This window comes from Dermacentor albipictus, chromosome 5 (genome assembly GCF_038994185.2).
Source record: "Dermacentor albipictus isolate Rhodes 1998 colony chromosome 5, USDA_Dalb.pri_finalv2, whole genome shotgun sequence".
NCBI lineage: Eukaryota > Metazoa > Arthropoda > Arachnida > Ixodida > Ixodidae > Dermacentor > Dermacentor albipictus.
The window spans coordinates 6,628,750-6,647,745 of NC_091825.1; the positions used below are offsets into that span (position 1 = coordinate 6,628,750).

The 18,996-nt window shown below is 46.1% G+C and overlaps 1 protein-coding gene across 4 annotated transcripts in view; it reads left to right on the forward strand.

The window, feature by feature from the left end:
* LOC135917173 (uncharacterized) overlaps positions 1 to 18,996 on the forward strand; it is a 283,550-nt gene that overhangs the window by 183,598 nt on the left and 80,956 nt on the right. For 3 of the 4 annotated variants that reach the window (XM_065450680.1, XM_065450681.1, XM_065450678.1), the window contains exon 5: positions 5,144 to 5,230. In XM_065450680.1, the coding sequence (XP_065306752.1) occupies positions 5,144 to 5,230 (87 nt within the window). The remainder of the gene's footprint in view (positions 1 to 5,143; positions 5,231 to 18,996) is intronic. The other variant, XM_065450679.1, reaches the window with a different exon arrangement.

Genomic DNA, 18,996 nt, shown 5'->3' on the forward strand with positions numbered 1-18,996 from the left:
TGTTTTCGTCCGGACTTGTAGGTTACAGTGATGTCGTATTTTTGTAGCCTGAGGCTCCACCGTGCCAGCCGTCCTGAAGGGTCATTTTGGTTAGCTAGCCAACACAACGCGTGATGATCGCTGACCACCTTCAATGGCCTGCCATATAGGTAAGGGCGAAATTTCGCTGTGGCCCAAACGATGGCGAGGCATTGCTTTTCGGTTGTAGAATAATTGCCTTCTGCTTTTGACAGTGATCGGCTAGCGTAAGCTATCACGTGTTCATGTCCATCTTTTCTCTGGACTAGGACGGCACCGAGGCCTAGGCTACTGGCGTCAGTGTGTATTTCGGTATCGGCGTGCTCGTCGAAGTGCGCAAGTACGGGCGGCGACTGCATGCGTCGTTTGAGTTCATGAAATGCGTCGGCCTGTGGCGTTTCCCACTTGAACTCGACGTCACATTTAGTTAGCTGTGTCAGCGGCTCAGCGATGAGTGAAAAGTCCTTGACAAATCGCCTGTAGTAGGCACACATGCCAAGAAATCTACGCACTGCCTTCTTGTCGGTGGGCTGCGGGAACTTTGCGATGGCAGCTGTTTTCTGCGGGTCGGGGCGTACTCCGGATTTGCTGATGACGTGGCCTAGGAATAGAAGCTCATCGTGAGCGAAGCGGCACTTTTCTGGTTTCAGAGTGAGCCCTGATGACTTGATGGCCTCTAGTACTGTGGCAAGCCGCCTAAGGTGATCGTCAAAACTTTCGGCGAATACAACGACGTCATCCAAGTAAACGAGACAGGTCTGCCACTTCAATTCTGCTAAAACCGTGTCCATCACGCGCTGGAACGTTGCAGGCGCCGAGTACAGTCCAAATGGCATAACCTTGAACTCGTAGAGGCCGTCTGGGGTGATGAAGGCGGTCTTTTCGCGATCTCTTTCGTCGACTTCTATTTGCCAATAGCCAGACTTGAGATCCATCGAGGAGAAGTATTTAGCGTTGCAGAGCCGATCCAATGCGTCGTCTATCCGTGGGAGAGGGTATACGCCCTTCTTCGTGATCTTGTTCACACGACGATAATCGACGCAGAAACGAAGGGTTTCGTCCTTTTTCTTCACCAGGACAACAGGGGATGCCCACGCGCTTTTCGACGGCTGGATGATGTTGTCGCGCAGCATTTCGTCGACTTGTTCTCTTATAGCTTCACGTTCTCGCGGCGAAACTCTGTAAGGGCTCTGGCGAAGTGGTCGAGCGTACTCCTCGCTGATTATGCGATGCTTGGCGACTGGTATTTGTCGAAGCCTCGATGACGTCGAAAAGCAGCTTTTTTATCTTCGGAGCAGACTTCTGAGCTACTGTTGCTTAATCACGGGGAGACTTGGATTAATGTCGTAGTCTGGTTCGGCAACCATGGTCGTCGGGGTAGATGCGGCGGAATCCGAGAGGACAAACGCATTGCTGTTTTCCAGAATTTCCTCGATGTATGCGATCGTCGTGCCCTTGTTTATGTGCTGAAGTTTGTCAGCAACACTTTCGTGTTTCCTCCGTGCAGTCGAGCGATCCCTCTTGCGACGCAAATTTCCCGGTCTAGCAGTAGACGTTGGTCGCCTTCGATGACACCTTCTACGTCAGCGGGTGTTTCGGTGCCGACCGAAATAACAATGCTAGAGCGAGGCGGGATGCTCACTTCATCTTCGAGCACACTCAAGGCGTGGTGACTACGAGGGTTCTCCGACGGTATCGCATGGTCTTCCGACAGAGTTATTGACTTCGACTTCAGGTCGATGACAGCGCCGTGTTGGTTGAGGAAGTCCATGCCGAGAATGACGTCTCGTGAACACTGTTGGAGGATAACGAAGGTGACAGGGTAAGTCCGGCCGTGAATGGTAATTCTTGCCGTGCACATTCCAGTCGGCGTTATGAGGTGTCCTCCGGCGGTACGAATTTGAGGGCCTTCCCACGTAGTCTTAACTTTCTTCAACTGGGCGGCGATGTGTTCACTCATGACGGAGTAATCAGCCCCTGTGTCGACTAAGGCGGTGACTGCGTCGCCGTCGAGAAGCACGTCGAGGTCGGTGGCTCTTTGCCTTGCATTACAGTTCGGTCTTGGCGTCGGATCACGACTGCGTCGCGTTGACCTGTGGCTGGTATGTGACGTCGTCAGGTCGTCTTTCGTCGTCGCATTCTTTCCTTCCAGACTTCGTCGGGACGGCGGCGTGTCGTTATGTCGTCGAGGTTGTTTCTTCGGCGTTTTCGTCGGCGGCGGAGGATCTTCGACAGTTCGACGGACAGTTAGTTTTCGACGACTTTCGACGGACTTTTAGTTTTCCGGATATGGGCTCGCTGACCGGCCCCGAGCTGGGCCAGTGTATGGTCGGCGCTGCGGCGACAGGTAGCGGCCTGGTGATGGTGAACGCGACGGTCGTCGAGAGCTCCACTGAGTAGCCGTGAGGTAGTCAGCGATATCGCGAGGGCGTTCACCTTGCTGCGGGCGCGGAGCGTTGACGGCGAAACCTCGCAGTCCCATTTCCCGGTATGGACATCGTCGGTAGACGTGACTCGCTTCCCCGCAATGGTAGCAGAGCGGGCGGTGGTCAGGAGCGCGCCAAACGTCGGTCTTCCTCGGGTAGCTCCGCTGGGCGACGGGTAGGCGCGCTGTCAGCGGCGGCGGCGGACGACGGAATTGCGTCGTTGCAGGGCCCTGGCGTGGTCGCGGAGGGGGACCTTGACGGCGTGTGACGGCGGCGTATGTCATCGCTTCTGGCTGGGGCTGCGGTAATTGTGGTTGCAGCTCGGGAACTCCAAGTGATCGGTGCACCTCCTCTTTCACGATGTCGGCGATCGAAGCCACTTGGGGCTGCGACGAAGGCAGGACCTTGCGCAGTTCTTCGCGCACAATGGCCCTGATGGTCTCCTGAAGGTTGTCGGAATCCAGTCCTTGGATGGCTTACTGCGGCTTGAGCCCCTGACGGTTATATTGCCGGGTGCGCATCTCCAGAGTTTTCTCGATCGTCGATGCCTCTGCAGAAAACTCAGCTATGGTCTTCGGCGGGTTACGGATAAGTCCTGCGAAAAGTTCTTGCTTGACACCCCGCATCAGGAAGCGGCCTTTTTTCTCCTCTGGCATTTCTGGGTCGGCATGCCGGAAAAGACGGGCCATCTCCTCCGTGAAGATCGCGATCGTCTCGTTTGGCAGCTGCACTCTGGTTTCTAGTAGTGCTTGGGCTCGCTCTTTTCGTACGACGCTTGTAAACGTTTGCAAGAAGCCGCTTCGGAACAGGTCCCACGTCGATAAGGTGGCTTCCCGATTCTCGAACCAGGTCCTGGCGGCGTCTTCCAGTGCGAAATAGACATGCCGCAGCTTGTCGTCGCTGTCCCAACTGTTAAACGTAGCGACCCTCTCATACGTCTCAAGCCAGGTTTCCGGGTCCTCGATTGTTGATCCGCGGAACGTCGGAGGTTCCCTGGGCTGCTGCAGCACGATGGGGGACGCTGGGGCTGCAATTGGGGTTGCCTTGGCCACAATCTTCTTGGTCTTCTCAGGTAGAAGTCCGTGCTCCGGGGGTAGCTGTTGAAGACGGCGGCTTGCTCGATGCTCCGGGACTACGTTGGTGTTCTCTTTGCGGTCCGGGCTTGGATCACGGCTTGTCGGGGGCGTCCGGTACATGAACGAAAAGCACCTCCACCAGATGTCACGTGGTCGTGACGTCAAATAAAACAGTAGCAATACTGTGAAAGGCAAAAACTAGCTTTTATTGGGCGAACCTGTGCCCCCAAAACACGCTACACTTAAAGCACAACGAGAGCGGCGAACACAGTCGGCGATCGTCGTAAATCTCATCAGCGGGTCAAGCGCGTCTGCTTTTATACAGCAGTCGTCGAATGTTCCAGACTAATCGTTGGGATCCGCATGCCTTCTACAAAGTTCTACATCATTCGCGTAAAGCGATGATATCAGATAACACAAGGTTCGGTGACAACAGACAGCGGATAGAAGCATCGACAACTTTGCAGAAACTTCGGATAAATGCAGGCGCGTCCCGCGCTATGCGATCACCATCCTCGACGTTTCTTTCTTTGGTGTCCCCGTGCCCTCGTCCACATCAGTGTGTGAGCAGTTCGTTTCGCGCATTGCCCGGTGTCGCCAACTTGCCAGCCTCAACACCGACGCCATTCTACAAGACCACAAAACTCGCTATGATGCATCCCACCCTATTGTTTCCTTCCGGCCTGGAGACAAAGTGTTGTTGTGGACCCCAGTTCGCGCTCCTGGCTTATGCGAGAAATTTCATTTCAGTTTTATCGGGCCGTGCACTGTTCGAGAACGGACTTCGCCAGGTAACTACCGTGTCACTCCCGTTGTTGCGCCTTTAAATGGCCGCTGCCATGCCACAGAGATTGTGCATGTCTCGCGTTTAAAAACCTTTTATACGGCGTTCGCCGCCATAACCAACGGCCAGGTTGGCCGCTTCCACGCACGGGGAAATTGTGTGAGTATTATATTACTCCTTCACCTTTTTTCATCTGTATATAATCATCATAATGGCAAGCGTCATTTTCTTCAGCGCGTGACCTGTTAAAATGAGCCGTCGAGATTTAACAGCTGTCTCGCAGTAGAATGCAGCAATATTAAAACTTAGAACACGTTGTGGCTACAAAAAATCTGAAATGAGACGCGGAAGCTGGAAAAGACTGAAGGTGCCTGCGCTGTCATTCGTAAATGCCATTTTCTGCTTAAAATCAGACGTTGTGCCGCGGTTGGAAGTTCACCGAAAGTCAGTAGGGCAGAGAGGCCTCACCAAATAACCACAAATAAGACCGTGCAGGGCAGACATTGGTTGGGCGTTCCTTTAAGGCAAAGAAGCGCAGAGCAAGAATTGTTTTAAAGAAAGACTAATAAACGTAAAAGAAAGGAAATGACTGACTAACGTTAACACACACATCTACCTCAAAAGAGTGAACACGGAGTGGGGTATGAAGTAAAGAAAGTTGGCAGTCAAGTACAGGGTGATTGAAAGCGTAAATGTGCAAACAGGTAGGCAAATAGGCCCAAAAGCTCACCTAATTTGGCTCCCTAGCTCACTCAGGAAGGCGAACTTCCGCAAAGCTTGGCAAGGAAAACTTGGGAAACCCAGTTGAACTGAAGCGTCGCTAACCTCTTTTTACGCAGGTGGTGCCGTACAGAGCTGGATCCACGTTCTACTGCGCCCTCTCAAAGCTGAAGATCACGCCGCGTGAGTACATCCGGTCTTACGAGGTGCGTTTTTTTAAAGTTTCATTCGCTTTCCAGTCATTGAATTTTGTCCAATCTTGATTTCCTCGTATTCCCGTATAAACTGTCGGGCCGCGTTTCTAATCGCGGCGGCACGCTTCCTACAACGCAATACTGGGGCCATATTCTGTAGCGGTTCCTTTGGGAACCGGTTCCTTTTGGCTGTTGCCATTGGTCGGCGCTTCGATGTCGTCATCCCTGGTGGGCGGGACGACAAATTTTGATGACGTCACACAGGTTGCCAATCATCTGGAAAGGAACCGGTTCCCTGCTAGGAGTGGAACCGCGGAGAAGTGGTTCGTTTGAGAGTCGCGCGCGGGGGCGAGCATGATGTCGAGGGTTGCTAGGGCAACCATGGCTGCCGGCTAATCTCGCGCCAGCTGACGTGCTGGCACCTAGACGAGACGAGACAGAGACGGCAATGGCGGCTCCCTTGGTTGTGCTGCTGGCGAGTGCCGAAAGACAACGACGCGACAAGAGGCAACGACGCGACGCGTTCGGCATGGCCGAAGAAGAGTTTCGAAGGCATTTTAGGCTCTCGAAAGACATAGTGCGATGTCTTTGCGATGAGCTGGAAGGACATCTCGGACCTCAAAGATTGCGTGGTGTCGACACTACGATGAAAGTGCTGTGCGCGCTGCGGTTTTTTGCCACCGGGAGCTTTCAACAGTGCGTCGGGAATGAAGAAGCGATTGCACTGTCGTAGCCTTCGGTCAGCCGGATCATTACAGCCGTCGCCAAGGCCATTACGGTTGTGGGCAAGGAAAAAGGATGGGTTAGATTCCCATCCATGGCGCAACAGAAAACCGCCGTCAAGGAAGGCTTTCTTAGCCGTGGAAAAATTCCAGGGGTTCTAGGATGTGTGAACGGGAGTCTGATAGCCATCGTTCGCCCTAAGAAGCTCGGCCCCGGCGAAACGGAATCGTACTGGAGCCGTAAAGGGTATTATGCCCTCAACTGCATGGTCGTGAGTATTGTTCATTGACAAATATTTTCGATATGTGTTTGCGCGAGTGCACGTTGTAAAAAAACTTCGTTTCGTTATTTTTCATCAATTGCCGGTAATACTTGCGTTCCTATTAGAGAAAGTAGCGTTTGTGTTGTATGTGTAATGACGACTTTGATCTTTGCATAGAACAGGGCCGCACTTTTTCAGTGCTCTCCAATCACAGTTGAATAGCCTTTTCGATGCTACAATGTAAACACATTACGCGCGACTTAAACCAGAATAAACGCCGTAGCAGTGAAGGGAGTCTTCGTCTGCGAGCGATCCTAACAGAAGACGAGCCCTTGTGATTCTCATTCGACGTAAAACTAAAGCATTGTGGCCAACCGACTGTAAACGTGAAAAGGAGCATCCCATCAATGAAAATGGTGTGAGGGAGAATGAGAATGTGTGGACACCCATTTGCTCTAGCTGTTAATACGGCACATGCTGTTTCCGCGTTCTTTCGCTTGTAATAGGCACTTTGTCTGAAAAAAAAAAACACAGCTAGGTGGCACTCTTTAGCAAAATCTTATACAATATGGACGGAAGAAACCAAAGGAATTATTTTGCACATTGTGTTGTTACCGCACGCCATATATGAGCATGTGAACACATGCCAACATTGCATTTGTAGGTTAAGATGACATTGTTATCGCGCTGATCATTAGTTCAACTGCCTACTGCGTATGTTGATATCTCCGTTTCTGTAATTGTGTTCACTGACTGAACAGTAACTGATTGGCAAGTAGTGTTGTAAGCAAAAGGTTGTGCCAGATATTTGTTGCAGTGGCACTGACACCTTCTCTTTGCTTTCCCTTATCAGGTGTGCGACGCGAAGCTGAATATCCTGGAAAGTGACCCACGGTTTCCGGGATCGTGCCACGATTCTTCCGTCTGGAGGCATTCTGCATTTCGCCGCCGCCTCACTCGTGGCCTGTTACTTCATGGAGAAGTCTTGCTTGGTAAGTGCACCTAAAGTACCAGTGCTTCTTCCACATGTAAAACATACACAGTCAAATAGTTTTGCATCCTAGCAAGCTTTAAGAAAGCGTGATTTGCTAGAAATGTGTGTGAATGCAGCAGTACCTAATGAACCTGCAGCGACTATCGAGAGAAACAAGTCTCTCTTAAAAGGCAGATATTTGTACCAGCATGTATACAACAGCTGACATGTTATGCTGTTTATTTATTAATTTCAATACACTGAATGCCACGTGGAGCGCTACAGGCAGGGGTGGAATTCTACAGAACACGTCGAACTGGCAGTTTTCAAGTATGGTGAAAAAGGGTTGGTGACAATGGACTCGGGGACCTGGTCCCTGGTCACTGTCCTTGGAACAAATGAATAAGCGTGTGCGTGAAACTTTCGGCATCGACATTAGTGATCGGTGTAGTATATATTGTAGAATGGTGCAAGTTGCGCTATTTTGCTTTGTGTCGCAATGTGTGCGATTTTTTTTTGTTGCAGCGACATGTGGTGCTGGAATGATTAGAAAGGATCAAACGGGTAGCTCGATTTTGGGTACCCTCATGAGAAGAGGTACGAAAGGTAGAGCAAGGATCCCAGATACTGGCAGCATATTCGAGAGTAGACCTTAGAAGTGTTATAACACTTCTGAAGAGAGAAGAGCTAATAAGTTTTAGTGGAAGATGTACATTTAGGGAGGGGCAAATGGGATGAACGGAGCAGAAAACCACGAGTATGAAATAAATATTACATGTCCAACTTAACCTGAGAATGAGATTTGCAGCCAAGACAACAGGTTAAATTGGGCTTTTCTTTAAAATGAGTTGAACTTTCTTTACAACTTTCTGGGAAGGTCAATGTTGATAGATATTGCAACAATAAATCCAAGACCCGCTCCTGTTGTAAAAGGGCCCTGGCGTAGACTGTGTTCTTGCATTGTGCCTTAATGTATCCATTTCGTTCACTGACATGCAACACATTACAGGGGACTCTGGGTACCCGCTAGAGCCATGGATCATGACTCCTGTTCCTGGTCACCCAAATCGCCTCACGGCAGAGGGGCGCTATAATGAGGCACACGCACCAATGCGAAATGCCGTTGAGCGGTGCATAGGAGTCGTCAAGAGCCGCTTCCGATGCCTGCAGAGGTATCGGGTGCTCCACTACTCGCCTCAGAAAGCAGCCACTATTGTTGCAGCTTGTGCAGCGCTGCATAACCTCTGCCTTGCAGCAGGCGTGCCTCTGCCAGATGACGACGGTGCACATGACGACAGCGCACAGGGGCCAGCCCAGGCACAAGTGCCGCTTCAAGTACAGGTGCCACCGCAGGTGCACCCTGTACAGCCTTCTCGAGCTTTGTTTCAAAGAGGCCGTGCGGTGCGTGAATCCATAGTTGGTGTGTTTCGGCTGCCCAGAAATTTGCGCATTGCCTACCTGCAAAGTGTGCGCCGGCGCATTCGCTGGCAAATGAGGCGGAGACAGGTGCTGGTGTAACATGTTTTCATTTTCTTTTCATGAAGTAAATAGGCCGTGCACTTCAACATAACACATTGCGTGTGCTCACATGTGGCTAATCGTAGTATGCTGCATACTGCGGTAGTGAAAAGCACATGATTTGTCTATGTTGAGCATGACAGATACACATGCAGTGACAAATAACCATGTGCCATTATGTTACTCCTTTGCTTTGTTCACTGTGCTTTTGAATATTGTCTCGCCAGGGAATTTTCTTTAAATAAAGGTTATTTCCAAGGTGAATGGCAACCAATCTTGCATTGTTGAATATTGCTTTGCGATGCCTATTTTACTGTGCAGTATGCATTGTTCCAAAGCTGAAGGTGTCTGTTCATGTATGACACACAAGCACAGCACAAGTTACACAGCAACTGAAATGTCGTTCAGAGCAATCTGTATAGCACATATTGAAACGTATAGCAACAAACGAGACATGCCAAGAACTTTTTGGAGCAGGATTTCTTTAAATAGCAGACACTCATGCTTACTACTGCTTTGTTTAAACTCAAGAGTTGCTTCAACATTGCATTTCTTGCACGCATGATTTCACATAATGCTCGTAATTGCTGCTTAACAAGGTGCAACTACGCTATAACACAATATAAACAAAATCATGACAATGAAACATTTCTTTATTTTATTCATTGGGCACCTGCTTCGCCATTCAGGCATTACAGCAGGGAGGGTACAACTCATATAAATGAACACTCAAAATTACATTCATAACGCATGGAAGAAATCATCATTTGAACAAATACAGACAGTGTCAGGTGATAGAGTATTTCAATCCCTTATAGTACGAACATAGAAAGAGTAGCGGAAAGCGTCGCTTTTAACCCTCTATTGCATGGCGTCCCATATTTGGCACATACCAGTTACCATTCTTTTTCGCGTGTCTGAGATTCCCAGTTGAGAATGTGATACCATCAGAGTAAATCTCATAGTTATGTGCACTTATTATGGGCAAGTGCTGCCATCTCTTGAGCGATACACAAAACAGAGGTGAAGTAGATTTTGGGATGCGACGTGAAACTCGGAGGGGGCAAACACGAGCAATTGTTTTTTTTTTCTCTGAAAATTTCGACCGCAGAAACAGAAAAATTATTTTGGCATATTTTTGGTCTCGTCAATTCAAGGCAGTTACTAGTTTTCTCAATTTTGCCTGCAACTACAGCATGAAACCGAAATCGGTGTGTGCCATATTTGGCACAGTATGAACTTGAAATACAAAATATGGTAACGTGCTGCCATCTGTTCAATAGCCCGAAGTTGCAGGTCACTCTATCACAAGATGGAATTTTGACGATCGGTACAGTAAGGGCGAATTGTCTACCAAACAGCCGCCTGAAAAGCGAAAAGGAACTGAAATGTGAAGGACGTGGTGCTTCAGAGGCACTCACAAGCGCGATAGATGACGTGGAGTTATCGTGTGTGCGTTGATACGATAACCGCGCCGTGACATTTCTGTCGAGCTTTGTTGGGAGAGATCCAGTCCAAAAGACTAAGCGCTGGTTTACCTCCGCCAAGGTGTTTCGCGATATTGATTGCCCCAGCGTAGTAAAGGTCCATAACAGGCACGTGGGTGGTGTTGACCTGCTGCACTCACTGTTTGGACTTTACTGCATACGTACCAGAGGTCGAAGAAATGGCACTTTCGAATTTTTACGCCTATGCTAGACTTATCGGTAGTAACAGCATGGCTATTGTACAGGAGGGTGCAGGAGCAGCTTAGGAGGAGACAATTAAGTACTACCGCTGGCTCATTTAAAAGCAGAAATTGCAGAATGCCTTACCTCGCATAACAAGTGCCTACCCAACTAGCGACCAGGAAGGACTTCTAGTCAGGACATCGAATTCCAGGTTCAAGTCAAAAAAGCACAGGGACCAGCGGCTGCAATGCCACCCAAAGACGACCGATCTGACCAAGTCGGCCACTGGCCAGAATTTGACGAGAAGAAACAAAGATGTAAGCGGCCACCTTGCACAAACAAGTCGTTGGTAAGATAGAGGAAGTGCAACATTCATCTGTGCCTGAACGCAGCAAACAACTGTTTCATTTCATTCCCCACATCGCACTAAAAAGACCACCGTCCGTGAAGCTTTGTTTTCCGCCCATGGCAGCAAGAGCGCTCAGCCATCTTCATGGTGTGCCATATTTGGCACAAAGCTTTATCTTTATTATTACAGTCGTGTTTGTTCATTCAATCAATAATGAAAGCTGAAAAAATGACTTTTCATAATTCATGCAATAGAGGGTCAAAAGGAATCTCACATATTTTTAATTTGTGATCTCGCCTTTTAGAAACGTGGGCGGCTGAAAATACAATTACCTGGCTATCCCCGTATTAGAGTAGTATATGTTATGAAGAAATTTTAATCTGAGGTTTCGGCGACGGTGTTCAAGAAGATGCCAATTTATTGCTGTTTTGCTTTCTGTCATGCTAAGCATCCTGTCATAATTGCCATGGACAAACCGAACTGCCCTGTTCTGCACTTTTTCTCGTTTATCTACCAGTTCTGTAGTATATGGATCCCAGCAAACACACGCATACTCTAGTGTACTGCGCACATGTGTGAAATACAGTTGCTCCCTAAGTTTCTGTGGCAAGCTACTAAAGTTACGTTTCAAGAAACCTAATGCTCCGACATCCTTGTTCCTAACATGAGTAACGTGTCTGTTCCACCTTAGATCAGCAGAAAAAAATACACCTAAGTATTTATATTCTGACACTTGTTCAAGAGTAGCATTATTTATAGTGTTATTATTGCTGTCATATCAGCGCTTCCCGGTAAAGGTGACGTGGACACTCTTTTTCTCATTCAGTGACATTTTCCATTTTTCACACCATGTGGCAATCAAATCCAAATCATGTAGTGCTTGTTGGTAAGATTCGCTGTTGATGACCTTATATACTATACAGTCATCTGCAAACATTCTAAATATTTATTTATTTATTTACGTGTACCTTACAGGCCTTCGAGAAGGCATAGTGTAAGGGGGAAATACGGTAACGTATTAGTATGGAATCGGGAAAGAAATAAACATCAGCATAATGAAAGGAGTGCGCACAGAACATGGAAAATTAATACATTAGCAAATACAATATGTAGAGCAGTAACAATAAATGGTAAACAACAACATAATAGCATAATAACATTGTAAACGTTTTTACGTGTTATACAGTAGTAAGTATTGTAAAAAAATAGGGAGCGCTGAAATTCTTTAACTTGTAGAAAAAAATGCAAGTAAATTACAAAAGACATGACGTGTTTAGACGGTTGAAACGGCATATTGATTGCTTAGCAGATTGCGAAATCAATCAATCAATCAATCAATATTTATTTTTGACAAAAGAAATACAAGATGGGTATAAGTACAACATTCGGAGGTCCCGAAGTAACAACTGTCGGGGGGACCTCCTAACAAAACATGAAAAGGGGATAGTAGGATCGAGGCAAACAGTGAGTCATGTGATATATTATACAGTTTCTACATTGGAAATAAACGATAAGATAGAAAAAAATCTGTTAACAATATCACAGGTTTATTCACAGAGTTAAGAAGAAAAAATAATTGAAGAAATCTAAAAATAACATGCAACAATTAAAACGAGGATAAATGGCACGTAAAGCTAACAACGAGGAGAAGTATCATTTAAGGCAAAATTTAGTAACTCGGTAATTGAAAAGTACATTGCGTAATGGTAAAGTGAACAACATACTAATTAATTCTAGGTTTGTTAAATTATGCTACGCGTCAGATAAAGTATTCATGAAATGCTCCTTCGTTCTACGTTTGAATGATAATAATGTAGATGTCTTCATGTCAGATGGTATAGAATTCCAAACAGAAACGCCTGAAAACGCGACGGTAAATTTCCCATACTTAGTTCTTGCTTTTGGAAGAAGAAGATTGAGTTGAGCTGAAAATCTTGTGTTGTTATAATTGATGAGGCTAGAGCGACTAAAACCTGGAATATTAAACTGGGTATTTATAAGACGAAACATAAGTAGCGACAGCTTATGGTTGAATAACATGCGTAAAGGTAAAACATTTAGGGAACGGAATATTGGAGCAGAGGGAGATGTATGCGATTGGAATGCAATTAATCGTAATGCCTGCTTTTGCAAAATTTCTAACTGATGAAGATGTGTGGTATATGTATTACCCCAAGATGACAGGCAGTATGAGAGATGACTGTGTATATACGCGTAATATAAAGACATGAGAATGGTTTGCTGGAAAAAAGAGCGAGTTTTTATTATGATGGGAATACCAAATGAGATTTTTTGAATAAGTGATTGAATATGACACTGGAACTTTAGGTTTTCATCTAGTACTACACCAAGAAATTTAGTAGACGTGGATCTTGCAAATACATTATTATTTAGAGACACTACAATAGAATCAATGTGCAAAGATTTTGAAGAATGGAATACCATAAATGTTGTCTTAGATGGGTTAATGGTTAGCTTGTTTTTTACACACCATGAATGAACATTCGTTAGGTCAGCGTTAAGTTTATCCTGCAATGCAAATAAATTTTTATCAGATGCGAAAATGGTGGTGTCATCAGCGTAAAGAAGGCAGTGCGCATGTGTTAATATGTCTGGCAAGTCATTAATGAATATGAGAAATAAAAGTGGCCCAAGTATTGATCCCTGGGGGACACCTGTATTTACAGTTTTTGAAGAGGACAAGACACCATTAAATTCGACTATATATTCTCGGTTAATTAGGTAGTTGCGAATTATTTGTAAAGGCGGTCCAGAAATGCCATATGATTCAAGTTTACTTAAAAGAATACGATGGTTAATTGTATCAAACGCCTTCGTGAAATCAATAAAGAGAGCACCAACTAAGAGGCCTTGATCGATGGCTAATTTGACCCTCTCAGTAAATGTAATAAGCGCTAATTCAGTTGAAAAATTGTCACGAAAACCAAATTGATCAGGAGTTAAAAGATTAAATTTGGATAAGTATTTAGTTAAGCGATTATGTATAAGTTTTTCGATGACCTTACTAAAGAAAGACAAAATGCAGATAGGACGATAATTACTTGTGCACTTATGGTCACCTTTTTTAAATACTGGGAGTATTTTACCTGTCTTGAGGCGGTTAGGAAAGATGCCATCTATAAATAGTCTATTTACTATATGTGCTAACGCAGGTGAGATTTCGTTAGACACAAGCTTAATGCTAGAGGGACGTATCAAGTCGAGGCCCGGACCGGTAGTTTTAAGAGAATTGATAGTGTTACATACTTCCAGAGATGTTGTGGGGAACAGGTAAAATGAATGAGAACAGCGCGGAAAACTAAGCAACGTTGAATCAGGCTGACTACCGTCTGCAATACTAAAATGGTCACTGAAAACATTAGCTATGACTTGAGGGTCAGTAATATTAGCAGAATTGTGGTTCAAAGACGATATGCGATTTTTAGTTGTACTGATGTTTAAGAATTCTTTAATAACCTGCCAGTTTCGTCTGGTATCACTTCCATTTTTTCTAATTTTATTTTCGTAGTAATTACGCTTGACATTTTTTAAAGTGGCTGTTAGAACATTTGAATATGTGTGGAAGCGCAATCGCAACGCATTATTGAATGGCTGGACTTTAAGTTTCTTACGAAGATTATCTCTTTTTTTAATGGACCGCAATAAAGACTCACTAATCCAAGGCTTTCTTGGTGAGCTAAACCAACGCGTCACCATAGTGTTACTTGTGCATAAGTTAGAGCATTCAGATATTTTTGCGAAAAAAGATTCAAAAGCCCTTTCGCCACATTGCTCTTCAAGCACGTCAGCCCAGTCAATTGCACGAATCATACCAGTGAATTCATTAGAATCAAAGAAAGTCCTGACATATTTTGCTGGTTGAGAAGGCGTTACGGAACCTATGCAAAAAAATATAGGGTAATGGTCTGTTACAGCATATTCCACTATTCCAGCTGTGCTAAGATCAGTAGGTATGCTAGACAGTACATGGTCAATTAAAGTATTAGGTCCGCCTATTTCACACCTCGTTGGAGCTGTAATTTGTGAGGAGAGACCGCAGCTAAGATAAGTACGTAAGTACTCAGAGCAACATTGACTGTCAGGGCTGATAATGTTGATGTTAATGTCACCACATATCACAATATCCTTGTTTTCATCAGTGACTGTGTTTAGTAACTGCTCAAATTCTTTACAAAATTCGATGTAAGAGGAAGAAGGTGAGCGATAAATGCATGCAATTATGATGTTACGTTTGGTAGGCAGCTGCAGGTTATTACTCTCTACTTCTAGCCATACTGATTCACAGAGGCAATGACGAAAAAAAAGATCATGGCGACGTTTATATGACAATGAAGATTTTACTAAAATGGCCGAACCGCCACTACGATAACCTTCACGATGACAATATTCAGGAGTGTAGCCTGAAAGACCGTATAGATTCCCGTCATGAGATGATAACCACGTTTCAGATAAGCATACGAAAGAGAATGCATGATCAAGACTGCAAAGAAGAGCGATGAGATCATCGTGATGCCTACGAATACTGCGGATGTTCCAATGTATTAAGGATAAAGTGGGTTGTTTTTCCTCAATGAGAGCTTTCGCTTCGTCAAGAGTAAAAACTGAGTCAGCCATGATGAATTAGACGTTACTGTAAGCAAGGAAGAACTTATTTGAAGATTGACAGATCATTTACACTACATATGCGATGAACACGGCTGTTCTCCGACTTTCTTGCCTTAATGGCACAGTTATCGGTCCATAGAAATTTCCATCCTTTAGACTTCTTCAGCTCTAGCGCCTGCGCAAAAAGCCGCTTATTATCGGGTGTGAGGTGATCATTAACAAAAATGGAAGTGGGTGGTTTATGTGATAGCCCTATTGTAGTTGTTGTGAGTCTTGCTTTACGCGCTTTGGAAGCAAAGTCAGCCTTCTTTGTTCGTGAGCAGAACCGCGCGATAATGTTGGTTCCTTGTTTGGCAGGCACGCGGTGAACAATGTCAATGTCACCAGCAGTGACAGGGCACCCAATCTTGTCACCCAAAGCCTGGATAATTGTTAGGCAGCTTTCTCCTTCAGTCTTTGGAATACCTTTAATTTCTACGTTATTTTGCCTGGAATACTGCTCAAGGTCAGCTACTCGTTGTGAAAGGCTTTTGTTACTATCATTCAAAGATTTGTTATCGTCTCTCAAGGATTTGTTTTCTTGGAGAAGCTTGTCATTTCTTGCCTTCACAGATTCGTACAATTCATTAAACACACTGAGACTCTGACGCATTTCTGCGACTTCAGAACGGAGAATCTCAAGTTCTTTCGCTAACTCGGAATTAGTGGGCATCTCGTAGAATTACGCAGATAAACACAAAAAGCAAAGAGCAGCAGCAGTGGTGGCGGCGGAAACTTATGGGCTACGAGGAAAATTTCAGAAACACTAACCTGCACAAATATGCAGAGAAAGGTTAGAAGTGGTTCCCAAGCCGCAACCACTGCTGCCTAAGTGATGATCGCCGTTCCAGGGCAGTCGCTTATAAGGCAGGATCCCTCTGTAGGCGGCGCTGCATGCGATGCAGTGATGACGGTGCTGGGGTCGCCGGCTTTACACGTGTGGGTCTTGATAGGATCGTTGTTACACAGATGGCGCCGGGAATCAGATGCACACGAAATCTGCACAAATATGCAGAGAAAGGTTAGAAGTGGTTCGCAAGCCGCAACCACTGCTGCCTAAGTGATGATCGCCGTTCCAGGGCAGTCGCTTATAAGGCAGGATCCCTCTGTAGGCGGCGCTGCATGCGATGCAGTGATGACGGTGCTGGGGTCGCCGGCTTTACACGTGTGGGTCTTGATAGGATCGTTGTTACACAGATGGCGCCGGGAATCAGATGCACACGAAATCTGCACAAATATGCAGAGAAAGGTTAGAAGTGGTTCGCAAGCCGCAACCACTGCTGCCTAAGTGATGATCGCCGTTCCAGGGCAGTCGCTTATAAGGCAGGATCCCTCTGTAGGCGGCGCTGCATGCGATGCAGTGATGACGGTGCTGGGGTCGCCGGCTTTACACGTGTGGGTCTTGATAGGATCGTTGTTACACAGATGGCGCCGGAAATCAGATGCACACGAAATCTGCACAAATATGCAGAGAAAGGTTAGAAGTGGTTCGCAAGCCGCAACCACTGCTGCCTAAGTGATGCGAAATGCAGTGTGTTTGCGAAACACAGATTGCGAAATGCAGTGTGTTTAGATTGACATGCAATGGTATCTGGTAGTGCGTTCCATAAACGGACCGCACGGGGCAAAGTTGAAAAATTAAAAGCGTGTGTGTTGCCATAAATTCGGGTGTAGCTGAACTGATTGTTCAGTTGTGACGTCGAGGATGCTTCTTTCAGGTTTGATAAGGTTAGGCCAACTGTGTGAACAAATCTGTGAAATAATAATCGTACAGAAGATGATATACTGTTCGGCAAGTCGTTAATGTAAATTAAAAAGAGAAGAGGCCCAAGTACACTGCCTTGAGGTACACCAGATGCGACGTCAGAGAGGCCAGAGGAAAAGTTAGCAACAACAGTGAACTGTTCGCGATTAGTAAGAAAATTACGAATCCATGATAGGGTTAGTGAGTTGAGTTTAATTGCTGAGAGCTTTGATATCAGGTGACTATGGGCTACACGATCGAATGCTTTCGAGAAACCCAAAAAGATGCAGTCAATTTGTTTATTACTGTTCATATGAAAGTGTAAGTCTGACGTGAATTCTAGTAGTTGGGTTTCGCAAGAAAATCCTTTTTGGAAACCATGGTGTAAATGATGATGTAATGCCCGAAGTGGTGCCATGAATGTGACTTCTGGGGTACCCCAGAAGTCACAGGTACGTATTCAGAGGAACATCCGTTGAGAGCCACAGACATCTGTCTTGAGCGAAGATACTCGGCAATTCATGCGATAACTTTCTCATACAATTTGTAAAGTCGAAGTTTAGCGATCAGTAGACTATGCGTAACGACGTCAAAAGCTTTTTTGAAATACAGAAATATACAATCAACAATTCGTTTCTTGTCGACTGCTGAGACTAGCTCATGAGTGAATGCAACCAATTGTGTCGTACACGAAAAACCCTGCCGAAACCCATGCTGACTAGGATGAAGAAGGTTATTGTTATCAAGATAAGACATGATGCAGGTATACACATGTGCCATAACCTTACATACATAAAATGCTAGTTAAGGATGCTGGTCCGTAATTCTCAACTCTGTCCCCCTGTCCACTCTTACGAATTGGCACCACTCGCGCTAGTTTCCAATCACCAGGAACAACGCTGTTATTTAAGAAATTTTGAAATAAGCGACAGAAGTACGAAGATGCCCGAGCAATTTATAAGGAATGATGCAGGGATATCATCCGGGCTACACACTTTTGTTCGTTTCAAACTCTGTAATAATCGCTCGATGGTCGTCACACTAAATACAACCTCAGACATTTCGCCAGCTCCGACCGGAAAATCAACTCTATTAACCCCACTAATGTTTGAATGAGTAGACTGAAATACTGATGAAAGGTATTAACAAAAATGTCGACCTTACTTGACGCAAGCGATAGTAAATAGCTTGACGATTTCCGCTCAAGCTCGGGCCATCTTCTGAGCGGCAACACTAGCGCGCGACGACACATCAGCCATAACGGCAGTGACTGAGCGAATCGCAACAGCACGTCGACTTGGCGTTGACCTATTGAAACCCATGCGCCTGATGTTCACCTCTTCGTCGGGCTCGAAGAACGGCGGGCAGACTCCGATGGCGCTAGCCCGCCCTCGCGGTCCGGACAGGCTGCCTCCTCCGGTTCCTCTGTGATTAACGCGTTTGTTAGAATATGGTGCGCAAAAGCTCCGTCAACGAGTGTGCTTACCTGGCTGCATCACGGCGGGCGTTATACACGTCTTTCTTCCACACGCCGCGCCATTGGGCTGCAGTTTTCACTGCCGGGCCCTCAGCGTTCAGCAAGGCAGTCACTTGCTGCCAGAGCTCCTCCTTGCGCGCCGCCGTCAGCTGTTGACCCAGCACACACGCCTTCGCAAGGTAGGGGTGCTCTTCAACAAATTACACGAGTATATCGCGTTGCCTCTCTGAAACATGAGGACCCAGCCGCCTAACCTTCTGCGAAGACATCGTTTTGGATCCGCGGCGCGCAAACTGCACTGTAAACACAAATGAGCCCATATGGGCGTTTTAACAGTTGATATGCCATTTTTCCCCTCTAGCCTAAAATTAGTACTCCCACGAGAAGAAGTAAAATA